We start from the raw sequence: 15,550 nt of genomic DNA on the forward strand, positions 1-15,550 counted from the left end.
GTCCAAGAGCGGAATATATCACAGGGGACTGCGGGTAGAGTAACCGTGCGTCTACCGACTGCGACAACCATTCATTCACATCTACTCCTATGGTGGTCTGCTGAATAATCAGTTTTTACCATGTCGTTCTTATCTTCCAAAACACAAACTTTAAAAGCAAAAAACTTTCTCAATGATCGAGAGCAAGCGAAGTGGCGTTCAAGTGACATTTACATCACAGGAGTTGCGACTTGAACTAGTCTTGACTGGGGCAAAGTCTAGTCTAGAGCAAAGTCTAGTAGTCTAGGGTAAAGTCTAAAATATTAAAAAAAACCCTGACACGTATGTGAATTGAGTATTAAATCAAATGAGTCAATTTCGAGATAGCGGCTGTTTTTCTCCCATTTGCAATTTTGAGAGCGTGAAACACTCATTCTTGTTGAGTGCAAGTGTAATAAAACACGGTAAAAAAGTTATTTGTTGTTGTTGTATTTCTCTCAGGGGAAATTCATCGACTATTTACCGGACAAATTAAACCCAATGTCTAATAAGTTAAAAACGATCAACCACCGAAGGACTAATTCTTTTGGTAATATCAATTAAAGATAGCGATGATTGTCCCATGTGCGTAATTCAGTTATTTTCAGGTCGCGGTCGCCCGAATTTTTAATATGGCAGATGAGAGAAAAATGCGAACTCAGCAAAAATGAACAACAACGAAGGCAACAAAATGCCAACAAAAATTGAATTGGCACATAAAAGGAACAATGTTATTTTTATATATTGAAAAAATAATATAAATAATTGTAATATAATAAATTTCAATTGTCCGTCAGTAGCCACCATGGATGTAAAAATTTGATTTTTTACATCCATTGTAGCCACCGACTCAACTACCTGGACGCGTTAATGCCATTTATTTCTGCAAAGTGAGGCGATTTTGAAGGTTAAGAATTAAACAGACGACAGTGGCTAAATACGCAGTTCGCCTATACTTTCGGCCATTGCATCAGCTCAGATTTTTTTTCGGCAATGTGATTTACACGATACCAAATAATAGAAGCTCTGCCTTCAGATGACATGTCAAATATCGGAATATCTTGCGAAAATTTCAGAGTGGAAGAAGATATGTTGAATATGAAAGACATAGTATTTGTAAGACAGATGGCCAATGATCTCAAAGTTATATCTATGTGCATTATAGAGCATGGTTCACCGTATACTAGTATCATTTGCAAGTTGCTTGACCAATTGAACTCTGTGCTGGCTGAAAGTTATTACCGTGACACTGACAGTATGCCAACACAAATATGCCACCTGTCACCTGTCTGTTTGATGGCAGATACGAAATAATTGGAACACAAAAACGTAGTGGTTGGTAGCAATTAAAGTTCTGTCGACTTATTAAATGAGGGCGTCCCATATTTGCATCCTGCCTGATGACATTTGCCACAATACATTTGCCACAATATCGAGATTCGAAAGATTATTATAGTGTTCGTACAGATGTATGCTCTCTTCTTTCTCATTTGAGATGAGGAGTTTCATTTGCAAAAATGCTGATAGAAGTTTTGATGTGCTTCTTTCAATTTTGTCTCTGTCCATATTCCTTGGTTTGTCATGAATAGTTTTCCGCAATCTCTTTGTAATTTTTGTACATTAATATCACAATAAGAATGTAAAAAAATAGATCTTGAAGAAATTTGTATATCTTGTCCCCTTGTCTTGTCCGCTAGCAGTATAGCTAGCTAGCTAGCTAAAGGGCACGGTCATATACAGGCGACTTTGAATTCTATGGGTCAATTTATGCATTTCATGAAATTTTCTTCAGTCCAGCCACATTCTCTCTATATCCACATGATAGAGCGACCATGGTCCAGCCATGTACCAATACAAGTCAACATTGTCGAGTGCAGGCCGGGCATGTCAAATGGGCTGATATAGGGCAACCCCAGTTGTGATGTTTTTGTCACTACCTATGTTTAGGACACTGAATGCAATATTTACAACACATAAGGACAATAAACTTAATAAAAACACTTTTTATTTGTAAAACAAATAATTATAATATACATATGTGTTGAGACATGTCTTTACCAATTTGAATAGCGGCAGATGAATGAAGTCAGTCCTAGCATATGATTTCCTAAGTTGCATATCTAAATACAATGATCAATGATGTTAACCACAGATTTAAAAAGACAATATGTACAAGAGGTTCTTCAGTTTTACAACGCAAGTTCAGTCATTGCCAAAAAATATAGTATACCAGCATTTCCAATACAAAGTTTGAAAGAAAAATAATAACAGCTTTCAAATAGTTTGGTTTCACATTTATTTATTTATTTATACATGTTCATTTGTCTGCACAATCTATGGTAACATGAATATGGGTTGCACACAGTTGGCCCAAAATATGCTTACAACATCAATAAAAACGTTATCAGCTACATATTGTGTAAAATGCAGTGAAAGTATTTGGAATGACTTCCGTTTCAGAAATCATCAGTTTTTGTCAATGTTTCTCAGTGTCAAAGAAATGGACATAATGTTCAGTATATACAGTTCATGTGGATGTAACGTCAGTTTCTCATCTTGTCAATTCACACTTTTTTTCCCGATGATGGACTTGATTATAATTAATTTGACATGATAAGTTAGTAGTTTTTTTCTCTCCTTATGATGACTGAGATCCAAACAAGACTTGCATGAGAGCCACATAATTTACATATTGGATTCCTTCCGATGGTTTGTTGCCTGTCCAGCTCTGGTCCAGAGTCAGTGGAGGCTGTGTGTATTGGACATTGGTGATGGGATTCTCTCTCCAGTTCAACAATCTGATAACACTGGCGTAGTTCACTTGTCCCTGTTCATTCATTTCAAGTCTGCATGGAATAAAGACAATGTGTTCGGGAAATGAGCATTGGGTCAAAGTGTAAAAGGGCACATTGAGAAGATCAATACTTGTATCAAATGTATACATTTTTGCATATTCTATTTATACATTTCTTTTTGATACTTAGACTGTATTTGTGACATTTTCTGTGTAATCAGGATGAGCATATAAATAAACTTTACTGGAGTATTTCATTAATACATGTATCTTTATACTTGCACAGATAGAACTCAGAACTTTCTATAGAGCTATATGCTGCGTGACTAAGTCATGACAAATCTCTTTAATGTTTTAGCTGAACTGTAGGGAAGTGTAACTATTTTGCCATAGATTGTCAAGTATAAATATTGTAACAGTTCTACTGGGCACATTCATTCATGCACAGACGGGCCACTTGGATAATTACATTTCTGATTTATCAAGAATAAATTAGGGTATGCAAGCCTGAGAAGGGGACTAAACAATTGTTGACTAATTTTCAACACATCTTCTTACCTTGAAATGATGGTTCTCAGCAAATCATCCGGTATGGGCACATGGAAAGCATGACAGATCTGACGGATCTGTTCCGGATGAATGTATCCAGAGCCATCAGTGTCGTGGTGGGTGAAGCTCTCCATCAGCTTGACAAAGTTTTCAAAGTTGTCTTTGCGGAGCTGTTCCTGGGCGATTGACGCAAGCACGTTGATGTCAATAGTTTCCTCCTGTCTGTCACTGAAATGACGTGCCAAGGTCATGATCTCATGTTCCACAAGTTTACTTCCTCCAACTTGGACTAGTAAGTTCCTGTGTGGAAATGGAAACAGTTCAGATGTTATAATCCGTATGTCACATCTAATTTAATGTGTCAGTGGTTACTTAATTGTTTAACCTATTCAATTGTAATTAACTGTAAAAGGGTCCACAATCACCATTGCTAACAATGGATTTAGACCAAACAATGATGATGGGTTAAAACACTAAACCAATAAGAATATATTCTGTATGATGTTATTACAGAATGATTGGTATTTTGTGAAAATAAACTTTTATTTCAAGCAAACTCTTGACAACCCAATTTTTTAATGTGAGGACGTTATCAATTTTCACACATGAAAATAATTTAGTAAATATAGAGATCTTGGTAGGACCCTATTGTTTGTAGGGATGCAATTTGATTTACGTACAGGGTAATATGGATAAACAGGTTCTGGGTTTCACATGACATGAATCTGAAAAAAACATTCATGGCCAGACAGTTTTGTGGTTTTGATGGATACAAAGTAGATAAAACAGCTGTTGGCAGAATATGAAATTTTCCCTGAATATATTTGAGAAAGAAATGGACATTTCACTACAAAGCCACTGCCATGGTGACACATGACTGTAATTTTCTCATACTGACCTGAATTGTTCATATCGTATTTTGCCCTGGTTATCTGGATCATTCCTCTTGAAGAACTCTGATACCTGCTCTACATTATTCTGTCCATAGCTCTTCAGTTTGCTGACAATGGCACCAATGTTGGCTGCTGGGAACTGATGTCAGATCACAAAAAACCAACAACATAAGTTAGCTGCACTGTGATACAATGGTGTATGATTAGCGGAATTTTAAATGAAAGATATTTTACTTGTTCTTGGTAGCTGTTTGAGACAATTTTGAAAAAATAAAGTGAGTATATTTTGAACTTCAAATATTTCATAATCTAACTTTGACTGATATACTAACCTCATCGGATTGTTTTTCCATATAACGTAGTGCATACTCATCAGCGTCAGTGAGAATGAAGATATGACTGTTGAAGTCAACACGGCTGCCAACGTAGAGGTCAGAGGCCATGTAATACTCTGATAGGGTAGTGCTGAACCGTGGCTGGTTAGGCTTCTTAACACGTCCCCTCTCCAAGAACTTGCCACCAATGATACCTGGGGACATAATCAATGGAATCAATTTGTAACATTTGTTTTCATAGGATGCTAATCTGACAAGTGGCTCTTAAAATATATACTGACCAATCAAGAATGCTGTTCTATGCTGCTTAGTTCTCATTTGTTCCTGTACAAACACTTAGAGAAGTTATAGCAAGATTTAATCTTTCTTAATATGAGAAATAATTTACTGAAATCAAGTAGATCATGAGTAGATAATGCAAGATTTTTCGATCAATGAATATTCTCTACTGATAGAAAATTATCATCAATTAATTTGCATATCAAAAAAATTCTCATTGTACATTTTACATAAATAAATTTATTTAGAAAATCAAGCATTAGATGATCATAAGATGAGCATAACAATTTATGGAACCAAGACCACTATATAATTCCAATTTTAACACTACGAATAGTCAACAATGATGTGAATGCGTGTCAATTTGGAGTAAATGGGATCACTGAATGAGATGTGGTCAGGCAGCCAATGTGGACTAGACTTACCAGAATTTCTCTGTGGTGGTTCAAAGACAGCTATACTGTCATCAGACAAGAAGTATGAGATGATGAACCGCCTATCAATGTCGATAGGTTTGGTGGTGTCAAGACGAGCAACAAAACGTAAAACATTGCTGTCAAGTCCATGTCTGTAAACAAATAACAAAACAAAAATTAGCATAAAACATTTCTTAAAATGATCAAAGTATCTAAAACAGCAACATGTCATTGTCAATGACATAGTCCCCACTTGGTTAATGAATGTGGAAACCATAGTCATATTGGATTGTATCACAAAATAAATCTTAATGCATGTGTATGACATAGGGAATAATCCTTGTATCAAGTTTGAAAGAAATGGCTCCAGGCATCTCTAAGAACTTTGCGTGAATGGATGCATGGACGCACAGACATGACCAAATCTATGAGTTCCTCTGGCCTTTGTCCATGGGGACTAATAGTTAAAAACTTTTATTAACATTCATTAAAGTGTTGTGCTTACTGACCTGTCTTTCTCCATGAATTTGATGAAATCTCTGCGAGGTGGTTTAGGCAGGAGACCCATGCATGAACACAGTGAATCCTCTTCTGATCCAAATCCATTGTAAGGTGGCCACTGTCTCTCCATCCTAGGTGCTGCTCCTCCCTTGTAGGCAATGGGTGCGAAGTTGTCTGAGAAAGAAAAAAATCCATGCATGTGAGAAATATGACTTTCTCCTTTCAACTTCTTTACATATGTTGATCCTATGTTATCATCTGGACCAGTATACAGACAAGGCTACATCATTCATGGGATGTTTAAAAAAGAAAAACATCATTAAAAATTAAACCACGATCTAAAATGATAATAAAAATGTTTAGGTATCAGAGGATTACTCACCGAGTCCGTATTTAGTTCTGTAGTATTCTTTTGTAAATTCATCAGAGTCACAAAGGATAAACTTTCTTCCCCATACATTGAGTACAGCACCGATCTGTAGATCATTGTCCTTGTAGTAGTCAGTTACCACGGCACCAGTCTGTCGGCAAGAACAGAGACAGTATGATTTAGCTAGCCTTCTTCAAACATATGAGGCATAAGACAAACTGACATTTTCACTCTCAATTAGATTTGTAAACCTATCAGAATCACTGAAAGTAATGCTGTAACTTTACATGGCAGTTGAAAATCGAGATATATTGTCTCACTTTGTTTGCTCCAGATTAGTATGAACTCCTTGCTCAAATAAAGAAGAGATATGTTATGCTAACCCTAGTAGTAAGGTCATCTGCATTTCAGATTTTAATTGTTGAACTTGATACATTGTTTCAGTACATTTTTTACAATAATTTGTTTATGAATAAATCATGTAAGTTTTCTATCATTTGATACAATCTCAGATTACCATTGAAATAACCACTTTGCAAAGACGCTTCCAATTTTAATAACTGATGTCTTACCTTTAGACTGTCAAGAATATATCTTCCACCATGGCCCATTGGTCCAAACACATTCAGCACAGTACGTCCTGTGATCTCACCAGGCTGTCGGAGGGACTCTGGAGCACTCTTAGGCAAGCGAGCACGACGTAGGAACATAGGAGCAGCATCACGGCCAGAATTTGCCGGAATTACTTCACGGATCTCAATGGTGTCGTCAGCAAGGAAGTAGTGTAAGATCATCTCTCGAGAATCACCAAACATGTTATCAGTGTCGTCCCAGTAGCAGTAGAAACGCAAGACGTGACGATCGTGATCCAAGAACTGCTTGAGGGTGTCAACTTTCTCATATGGACGGAGAGGCTGCTGTGATTCATCCATCTACATTTAGAGAAAATGTATAAATGGAAATTAAAGATATGTTTCTGCAACTTTCTTTCAAAACTTGATGTTGAAGTGTAGACTGGAAGCTTGGTAACAGATGCCAAATAATCAATGAATATCTCTTCATCAACAGTAAGGGTATCCAAGGCATGAGGGGCTATACAATGAAAATTGAATGATGTATGAATGTTTTTACGCTAAAAAGTAAACTATCTAAGTGATTGCTTTGCTAAGCAGAATGCATTCTTCAACCAAAATATTAACAAGTTTTCCATACTGTTAAATGTATCTATACTGGTAGTAATATCAATACATCATTACATTATTAAATGAAAATGTTTGACTGAAAGTGACAGTGGCATGTGTGTGGCCCATTTATCTCCTTACTGAAAACACAACCTTTTTCAGTATACTTACACCTTTCCTGTGTGAAGTGTACGGATCATCGGGTGTGTCTGCAGGTAGAGATACCCTCACACCGAGTTTACGCAGGAAGTTGTAAGTGAACTGATCACAGCTGGTGATCTTGAATGTACGGGAATAGAGATTGATCTCCTTGCCGACATTGAAATCCTCTACAGTGTAAAACTGGTCATCATTTGGTGGAGGCAGTGGGATGCGATGGCGCCGGATTAGTGTACCTGGAAGATGTCAAATAATTAAAATCAGGATAAATTAATATTTGGTTTACACAGTGTGGCCATTATTAAAGCGTCCATTGTTTTGTTACTTTTGCATTGTGCACTGCTATGTATGATGTGTACTCATCATGTATGTGTATGTACTTGTTATTCTGCATTTCATGCCTTCATGTAAAAAATTACTAACATAATATGTAATTTCTGTGTAAAAGTATCCCATAAATTTTTGGGCGTGGATGTTTATGAAAGTTTAAACAGCATAACCTTTTACCTTGAGGTATTCCACTGTTTGTAACTTGGGGTTCTGTCACCTGGATGGAATCGTCTTCAAGATAGAAATATATTCTACATTTCCTAATTCTGTACTGTTCTTCCCTTTTTTCATGGACAGCCTCTTGGAAGTAGGCATCGAAACAGAGTACCTGTCTGTCAAATGCAACCCAGGCTGGTGCAGCGTTGCCTTCACCCCTAGGGATGTTACTTTGTCTTGGCTTGGCTTTCTGACCCAACAGTCTGTCACCACCAATGCCTGGTTTGTGCTCACCAACTAGAAGTGACACATCATTGCAATAGTCGAAGTGGTGAGATTTGTGATACTTCTCCCTGCCAAGCTGTAGAAAGACATTTCATTTGTTATTTACAGTGAAGTAGGATATTTTACAATATAACATTCTTGGATTTGCACACATCATAGGGCTGAGAAATAGACATTCATTGTTTACAGACCTTTTTAGCGCAAGTTTCCACAAAACATCAAAAGCGAAACGATAGAAACATGAAGAAATGTTGTAATGCTATGAAACGAAATAAAGCAAGCTTGAGGGACCCCAGATAAGAAGGATGTCTTGGACCACTTTGAGAAAGTTGGATTTCTCACTATGCCAGGCACTGGCTGTACAACTGCTTGTGACTGATGAGATAATAAGACACTGCTTTTAAAAACACGTGTACACTTTTCTCTAATACCATACGAACTAAGTGTTGATGTTCAGAAATTTGTTCCAAGTATTTGTTATTCAGTTCGCCTCTCCCAACCTTTATCTTCGATTTCATCGGCCATGATGTTGTCATGTGTGTGCAACTCTGTTTTCGAACACTGCAAAATTCCTACACTGAATTACACTCACCTTCGGATTGAACGAGTTCCCAGGTAGAAATGGTAACGACATCTTCCGCCGCTGTCTAGGTCAAATCAATTCAAAATAATACAGAAATCAGCACAATTTTTGTGAAAGTAAGTGTCTCCCAGTTGTGTGTATCGACAGCTCAGTTACCTTCTGAACTGATATCCTCAGCGACTGCTGTTGACTCGGTTGCTACCCTCACCAGACTGTTGTGTATATTCATCCGCCACATCTGGTATGTGCACCAAAATAGTATATTTTGTGTTTATTTCATCAAATATGCAACAATTTTATTTATATATTCGATTCAACAGTTTTGGATTGCGTGATATACAATTTTGTGCACTGAAGTTTACATATTATGTACTACTTAGGGCGCGTAGGAGTCGCAAGGAGTTGTTTGAGTAAAAAGTCATAACGTAGCAACCCACAGGAAGTAAACAGTTTTTGTTTGCTTGTACATCTTTCCTCCAGAAGCCTTTCGCATGAACTGTCCCAACCTACATTGCGGTAAATACGACCGAGGACATCGTCTGAACAGCTGAACGCAGAGCCAGCCGTAACATTATGTTACGAAGCCGCCAGAGACCATGTCACAACCAAGGAAGAACGCGGAACCATGTAAAAAATACGCGTGTGAGATTCAAAGATGTCTGAAAGGTAGGGATCGTGAATGGCGGAGTTTTGCTGAAACTTCACGGTATCAAAACTCTCAACATGATGACAAGAAAGGGAAGTTTGAACCACAGCACAGGCGCACGTGGAGGACCTCTACTGTCATACTCTAAACATGATCGAGTGGAAGCATTCACATGCGCCCGGAGTTTGAACATGTATATTCGGTCAGGCCTTTTAACAAACAAAACGAAGATATTGGAACAAAACCGTTGTCGGTATAGTTTGACAATTTGTCAATTTAGACAGTAGAAGCGAGATTCCACTTCTACGATCTATGTGCATGGACCATGCAGATGGAAGCAACTACTGCAACTAGCTTTTCTCTCTGCGTCTATGTATTGAAGCTGGCAAGTTCAGATGTCTTAGGTATGATAAATGACACGAAATATTACAACGCAGACCGTAGATCACAGGAAGTCAGTGCGTTCACAAGAAGATAACACTTCGCTTTGTGAGGCCGCAGTTGTTGGATGACATGGGCCTCACTAATTGGCGTGTCAAGCGCCTGTGTCCCGGCCTGTAGACTAGTTTAAAAGTGTATGAAAATGACTATTAGTGCAAGATGCGAGGTATAATATATTCAAATATGCAGATTACACTAATGAGCATTGTTTCGGTATTATAATTCTATGCTAATGACCCTTAATCAATGCGGAATATTCATGTACCTCGGATCTTGCATTGTATAGAAAATGAGGTCACACGTATTTTGTTGAACTTTGTATACTAAGTACCAGTAATTCTAATTTCTTTTTGTTGTGTTTTGGGCTTCATGGCAAACATACGTATTCTGTAATGTCCGCCCTATGCTTGAATAGGCAAGTTTGAGGTATTTTTACAGAGATTAAATATAAGAACAAATTCAAGATCATACCGTGTCCATATGGTGTCGAATGGGATATATAAATAGAGCACCTCAAGTTAATGCTAAATAATCAAATCAGTAATAAAAGCATATTTGGATATGTGTTCAAGTGTTTTAGTCACCACACTAAACATTTTAATCATTCATTAATTTCTCAGAAAGTTATTTATCAGTCTCAGAGCAGTGAAAGTATATTGTGCTGTTCACACACAGGCCATTAAAATGCCTCTGAAATGGCTCTGGCACCATTGTGGCGCTCTCAAGTGGTTCTGAAACATTTCAAATTCGAGACTGTTTAGCTGGCCAGACCTGAGCTGGTGTAGGGATTAACTCTATTCGTAACTCGACATGTGGACCTATTGAGCCGCGCTTCAGAGCCATCTTAAACATCCTCACGCGACAAGTATTTGTGACATATTACAAACAACAACCAACATTCAATTTCTCTTCGTCATGGCTGCCGAACAGAGCACTACATCTCATGGCAATAATCGGTTATGAGATCAGTCTGCTTATCTCAGTCTGGGCGGACGAAAGTATTCAGAGAATACTGAATGGAACTTGTGAAGACTTCGTGTACAAAAAATTTCTGCAAGGGCTGTAAAAAAGGGTTAAATATAGGACAGATGATCAGTGCCACTGCAAGATAAAGGCACTGAAACTGAAGTACAAAGTAGTTGTTGACAGCAACAGGCAGTACAACAGTACGACATCATTCATGTCAGCCATCTTGTTACAATGCTGTATGCTTGACCGTATACACCTTTTGAACTTAAAGACCAAAACAAAGACTTGATTTTGTGTGTGTGTGTGGACTCAATTATTAATCCTCTGTGTTTGCAAATCACAAATAGTGTCACAGAAACATTTCCAATTTTTTCCTGTCTGAACATAGTATAAATTTTAATTTTTGTGTACAAATAAGTAGGTATCAAATAGATATCATTCTAGATTTCCTTGCACACAGCCCAAATAAAGAAACTGACAGTCATGGTTGGAGATTTGATATGTGTGAACTGCTCATGTGTGAGAGTAGACTTGGGCAAAATAAAAAAAAGGCAAAACAAAAATGCCATGAAAATATCATTTATAAGTACATTATTCCCATTTAAACATGGCTGTACTTCATGTGCAGTACAATATGCAAAAGTATGCAAATTTTAAGGTCTTGTCAATGAAATGTGTAACAATTGTTTGGTTGATAAGCTGTAACAAAACGTCTGTTTCCTTCCAGCCCATAAATATAATGAAGAAGCCTGTAAAGATGTGATACGGCAGATGGCAAAGTGTTGTGAAAAATTTGGAACTGAAGATTCAGAATGCTGCTCAGGATTTAAGAACACGCACAAACGTTTCCTACAAAATGATGGAGTGACGCTTTAGCGCTGTGACATTGGTCTCGCAGTTCAGAACCCAACACCTTAAGGCACTTTGAATGAACAAGAAACACAAAAAATGGTCATTGTTGCAGTTTTAACAGTCAAATCAATATACTTATGAACAGCATGATGAAGTTGCATGGTGCATTGCATTTTGTGAGATCTCCTCATGACTCATGTGCTGGTATTGGGTGTAGGAAACCTTGGTTTTGTCAATGTCAAAGGTCACCTTTCAAATTTAAATCTTAGGCAAGGGAATAAGAGGGGTCATATGTCTTGGAAGTATATAAGCTGATGTATTGAAATATGTGAAAAACAATCAACATTAGTACTGCTGTCAGTTTGTAAGACTTGGGTTTCAATGTATGATGGAATGACACTTTAGCACTGCGTTGGTCTTGCAGTCCAGAACCCAACATGTTGTGTGGACAAGAAACTCTAAAAATTGTCACGGTTGTAGTTTTAACATGTAGTTTTTATGTGATTAATGGAAACGCCATTGAATTTGCATGGTCAAAGTAAAATTTTATGAAACAAAAGTGTTTGACTTGACCATCAACAAGAAGCCTTCCGTACATCTTGTCCAAAATCATTATCAATTCAGTGTACTGGAAAACTCGCTTCCTCTTAATTGATAGAATGAAGATGTGCGAACATTTCACATTTGTGAAAATGTCATATACCAGTACGCTTTGTAAAGTTGAATTCAACATGATGTAGAAATGTGATGTATTTTGTAACATATGATTTATGTATTCCAAGCTGATATATGTTGAGACACATGAGAATAGAATCCATCATTAGATACGGTTCATGAGAAATGTAACCTTTGTTTCATGAGGATAAACTACATTTCTTTAGCAACAACAAAAGTACTATAAAAGAAATGAGAAATATTTTTCAAGAGCTATTACTTCAGACTTTCATTATGATGGGCCTGTCAGCTTCTTGTCAAAGATTACACTGACCCGATGATTGAAATCCTTAGATGCCAACATGATCATATCTGTGTAATTGTGTGCTTGGCAGCTAGTTACATCAACTGATTACATGTTTAGCTTTTGGGATTTGATCTGCAGTGTGACTGTATCCTGATGTAAATGTGTCTGAATTTCGTGTTGCGTGCAGCTGAAGATGACAAGACTATAGATAACATGTTCTTGAAATGAATGTCCAGTTTCATGAAACAATGTGTCAATGCGCACACCGTATCGTATTATTATTCTATTAAGTTATTGTAAGTTCTTAATTACGAGACATAAAATTAACTTGATGATTGAAATTCTGTGAAACGTATGCCAGGGATATTTAAGTTCTAGAAATGTTTTATAATAATGAATTTGCAAATAAAATGTGTGAATAAAGGTTATGCTATAATATGATGTGTGAAAATCATGCATTCTTTATGTTTTACTTTCCTGTTGGTGCAACCTCATCATCCCCATTTCTTTGTGTATACTGATAGGTCCAAACAGATAAAGGGCCAGTAATGCTAACTTTTGATAATATTCAGCATTTTTAATTTGAATGTGAACCATAATTCTTTGTTCTACTCCCCAAGGCATGTTGAGATACGCAGTGTTCAGCTTGTCAACTCCGCCAATACATGTGTAAACTGCATTGTTATTGTTGAAAAGTGACTTCTAGTGCGGACTAGAATTCAAATGTAAACAATAACAATGCATTTTACACATATGGATGGTAAGTTGACAAGGTAAGTAGTCGCTGTTTCAACATTCTTTTTGGAGTAGCATAAGATGGTGCCATTTACATACAAAAGAAATAGCGTAGGGGACATATCAAAGTCTTGTTGAGAAAAGGTTAAGATCTGATTATTCCGTGTAACTACTGGTAGTTGTATCTACTATCTGACAGTTTGAAAATTTTTTGTAGGCTTATGAATTCATCAATGTTTCTTCCAATCTCAAATTCATTGCAACAAACCTGTCCTCAAAGGTTGTACTACCTACTCAATATAACTGCAATATGGGTAAGTACAATATGGGTGTTTAATAGTTGGTATCATTTCTACTTACACAAGTCAGTACCATCAAATATAAACTTGATCAGGCATTGAAAACTACCATTTTCAATTGTAATGAAAGTTTTAATTATTCATTTTCCTGCACAATTAATTTCATTATATTCCCATTTTCTTTGGTAGTGCAGGAAATAGTTCACATAATCACCAGTGGGACAGTACATACCATATTATATGGGTGGGTATTTTTCCTTTACTTTGGTAAAGCACATGTACAGACATCTACTCAATATTTACGCGCCCACGTAAACTTGTCAGAATCATGTTGCTCAATATTTACGCGCCCACGTAAACTTGTCAGAATCATGTTATTGGCATGAACATACAAATTTTCAACAGAAACATGAAACAAGGATATCTGCAAGTAGTTACAATGTGGAGAAGGTGACTTATTCTCACTCCTGTCTGTGTAGGTAAATTTCACATCATTTGTATCATATATCAGAGTTGGTCAAGCTCAGAAGCATTTGTTTGAAAATCTAAGCTTGAATTGGCTAAAAAGGTGTAAATAAGATGACAAACTCTCTTTGGCTATAGTGCCATGTCCTTCGCTTTTTACTTCTCGCTTAAATTCTAAGCAACACATCTCTCTGGAAATTGATTTTCTAATCTATTTGGATATATCCCATAATTGAAATGGCCTTGGTGATATGCAATAGATCATTATTTACCCACAGTGCCAAGGAACTACACTGACACAGTGCATACCATAAGATAGATCTTCCAAGCTTTATTCAGAGTGCAACAAAACAGACAGGCAAAAGTTACTAAAGGTGAAATTTAAGTTACAGTGCTTACATCTCACTATGTGGTAAAGCTCAAGAAAATTACCTAATACCAATGCTACATGATTCATTAGTGGGCAAACTTCATCTTTGCATATTAATGATATTGAGCTATTGTTTTGAAACAAGGAGTTGGGGCAAGATTAAGTTATGTGTTTGACACTGACATTTCTTGCCATAACTTCAATTTTTTTCACATTAATATTAATTGATCTGTCTATGACAAGATAATGTTGATTTTTTGAGGTATAGACCACATTAATATTGATCTGTCTATGACAAGATAATGTTGATTTTGTGAGGTATAGACCAGCTTATGATCACAGTCTTTCTCACAGTAAATTGTCACCGTATGATTGAATATTTTTGCATCAAGAAATGGGAAACGTGGATTCTACGTGGCGGTTAAAGTGTTAATACATGAAAAACAGTAACTGCACACAAAACAATGCTGTATGATTAATATATGCTAAAATGACCACTCATGTGGCAGTCTTTGGTTGGTAGGTTAAATTTTAAATATTCAGACTCCTTTAAAGATACAAAAATACTTCAATGTGATTGGTCAGAAATACATCACAGTATTGCTTAAACCATACAAATTACAAATGCATATTTGGTTGAACAAATTAAAGCCATTTCTTTGCATTTAATATCATGATCATAATGCAAATTAGGAAATATTTGCATATTACTGGTATACACACCTGGTCTCTACATGGCAACTTTCTCTTTACCTCTGTCTTAAATTTCATGTAGCTCTTCTAAACTTTGTGAATATCATGAAAACACAAAACAACCATTAAACTACCCAAGTCTACAGTCATGCTAGCTCATTGCAGATTACAATTTTCCATTTCATATAAAAGTATGGCATAACCAGTGGGCCAATGCATAGACCCTTGAAAACTTGAGGGTCTATGGTCGATGGCTTGACTTTATTAAAA

The 15,550-nt window shown here is 36.6% G+C and overlaps 1 protein-coding gene and 1 long non-coding RNA gene across 2 annotated transcripts; one reads left to right on the forward strand and one right to left on the reverse strand.

The window, feature by feature from the left end:
• Positions 1-2,006: 2,006 nt before the first annotated feature.
• Positions 2,007-9,066, reverse strand: LOC139119418 (EF-hand domain-containing family member C2-like). The gene is made up of 11 exons (XM_070683228.1): positions 8,859-9,066; positions 8,003-8,342; positions 7,508-7,731; positions 6,728-7,087; positions 6,168-6,306; positions 5,794-5,959; positions 5,294-5,436; positions 4,587-4,783; positions 4,260-4,393; positions 3,371-3,661; positions 2,007-2,864 (listed from the first exon to the last, which is right to left on the reverse strand). The coding sequence occupies exons 1-11, from the start codon at positions 8,898-8,900 to the stop codon at positions 2,657-2,659; spliced, it is 2,244 nt and encodes a 747-aa protein (XP_070539329.1). The 5' UTR covers positions 8,901-9,066; the 3' UTR covers positions 2,007-2,656.
• A 264-nt stretch (positions 9,067-9,330) lies between these two features.
• Positions 9,331-13,154, forward strand: LOC139119419 (uncharacterized). The gene is made up of 2 exons (XR_011548925.1): positions 9,331-9,515; positions 11,633-13,154. It is a non-coding gene; the product is annotated as an uncharacterized lncRNA (long non-coding RNA).
• Positions 13,155-15,550: the final 2,396 nt, after the last annotated feature.

Source organism: Ptychodera flava, chromosome 19 (genome assembly GCF_041260155.1).
Source record: "Ptychodera flava strain L36383 chromosome 19, AS_Pfla_20210202, whole genome shotgun sequence".
Lineage (NCBI taxonomy): Eukaryota > Metazoa > Hemichordata > Enteropneusta > Ptychoderidae > Ptychodera > Ptychodera flava.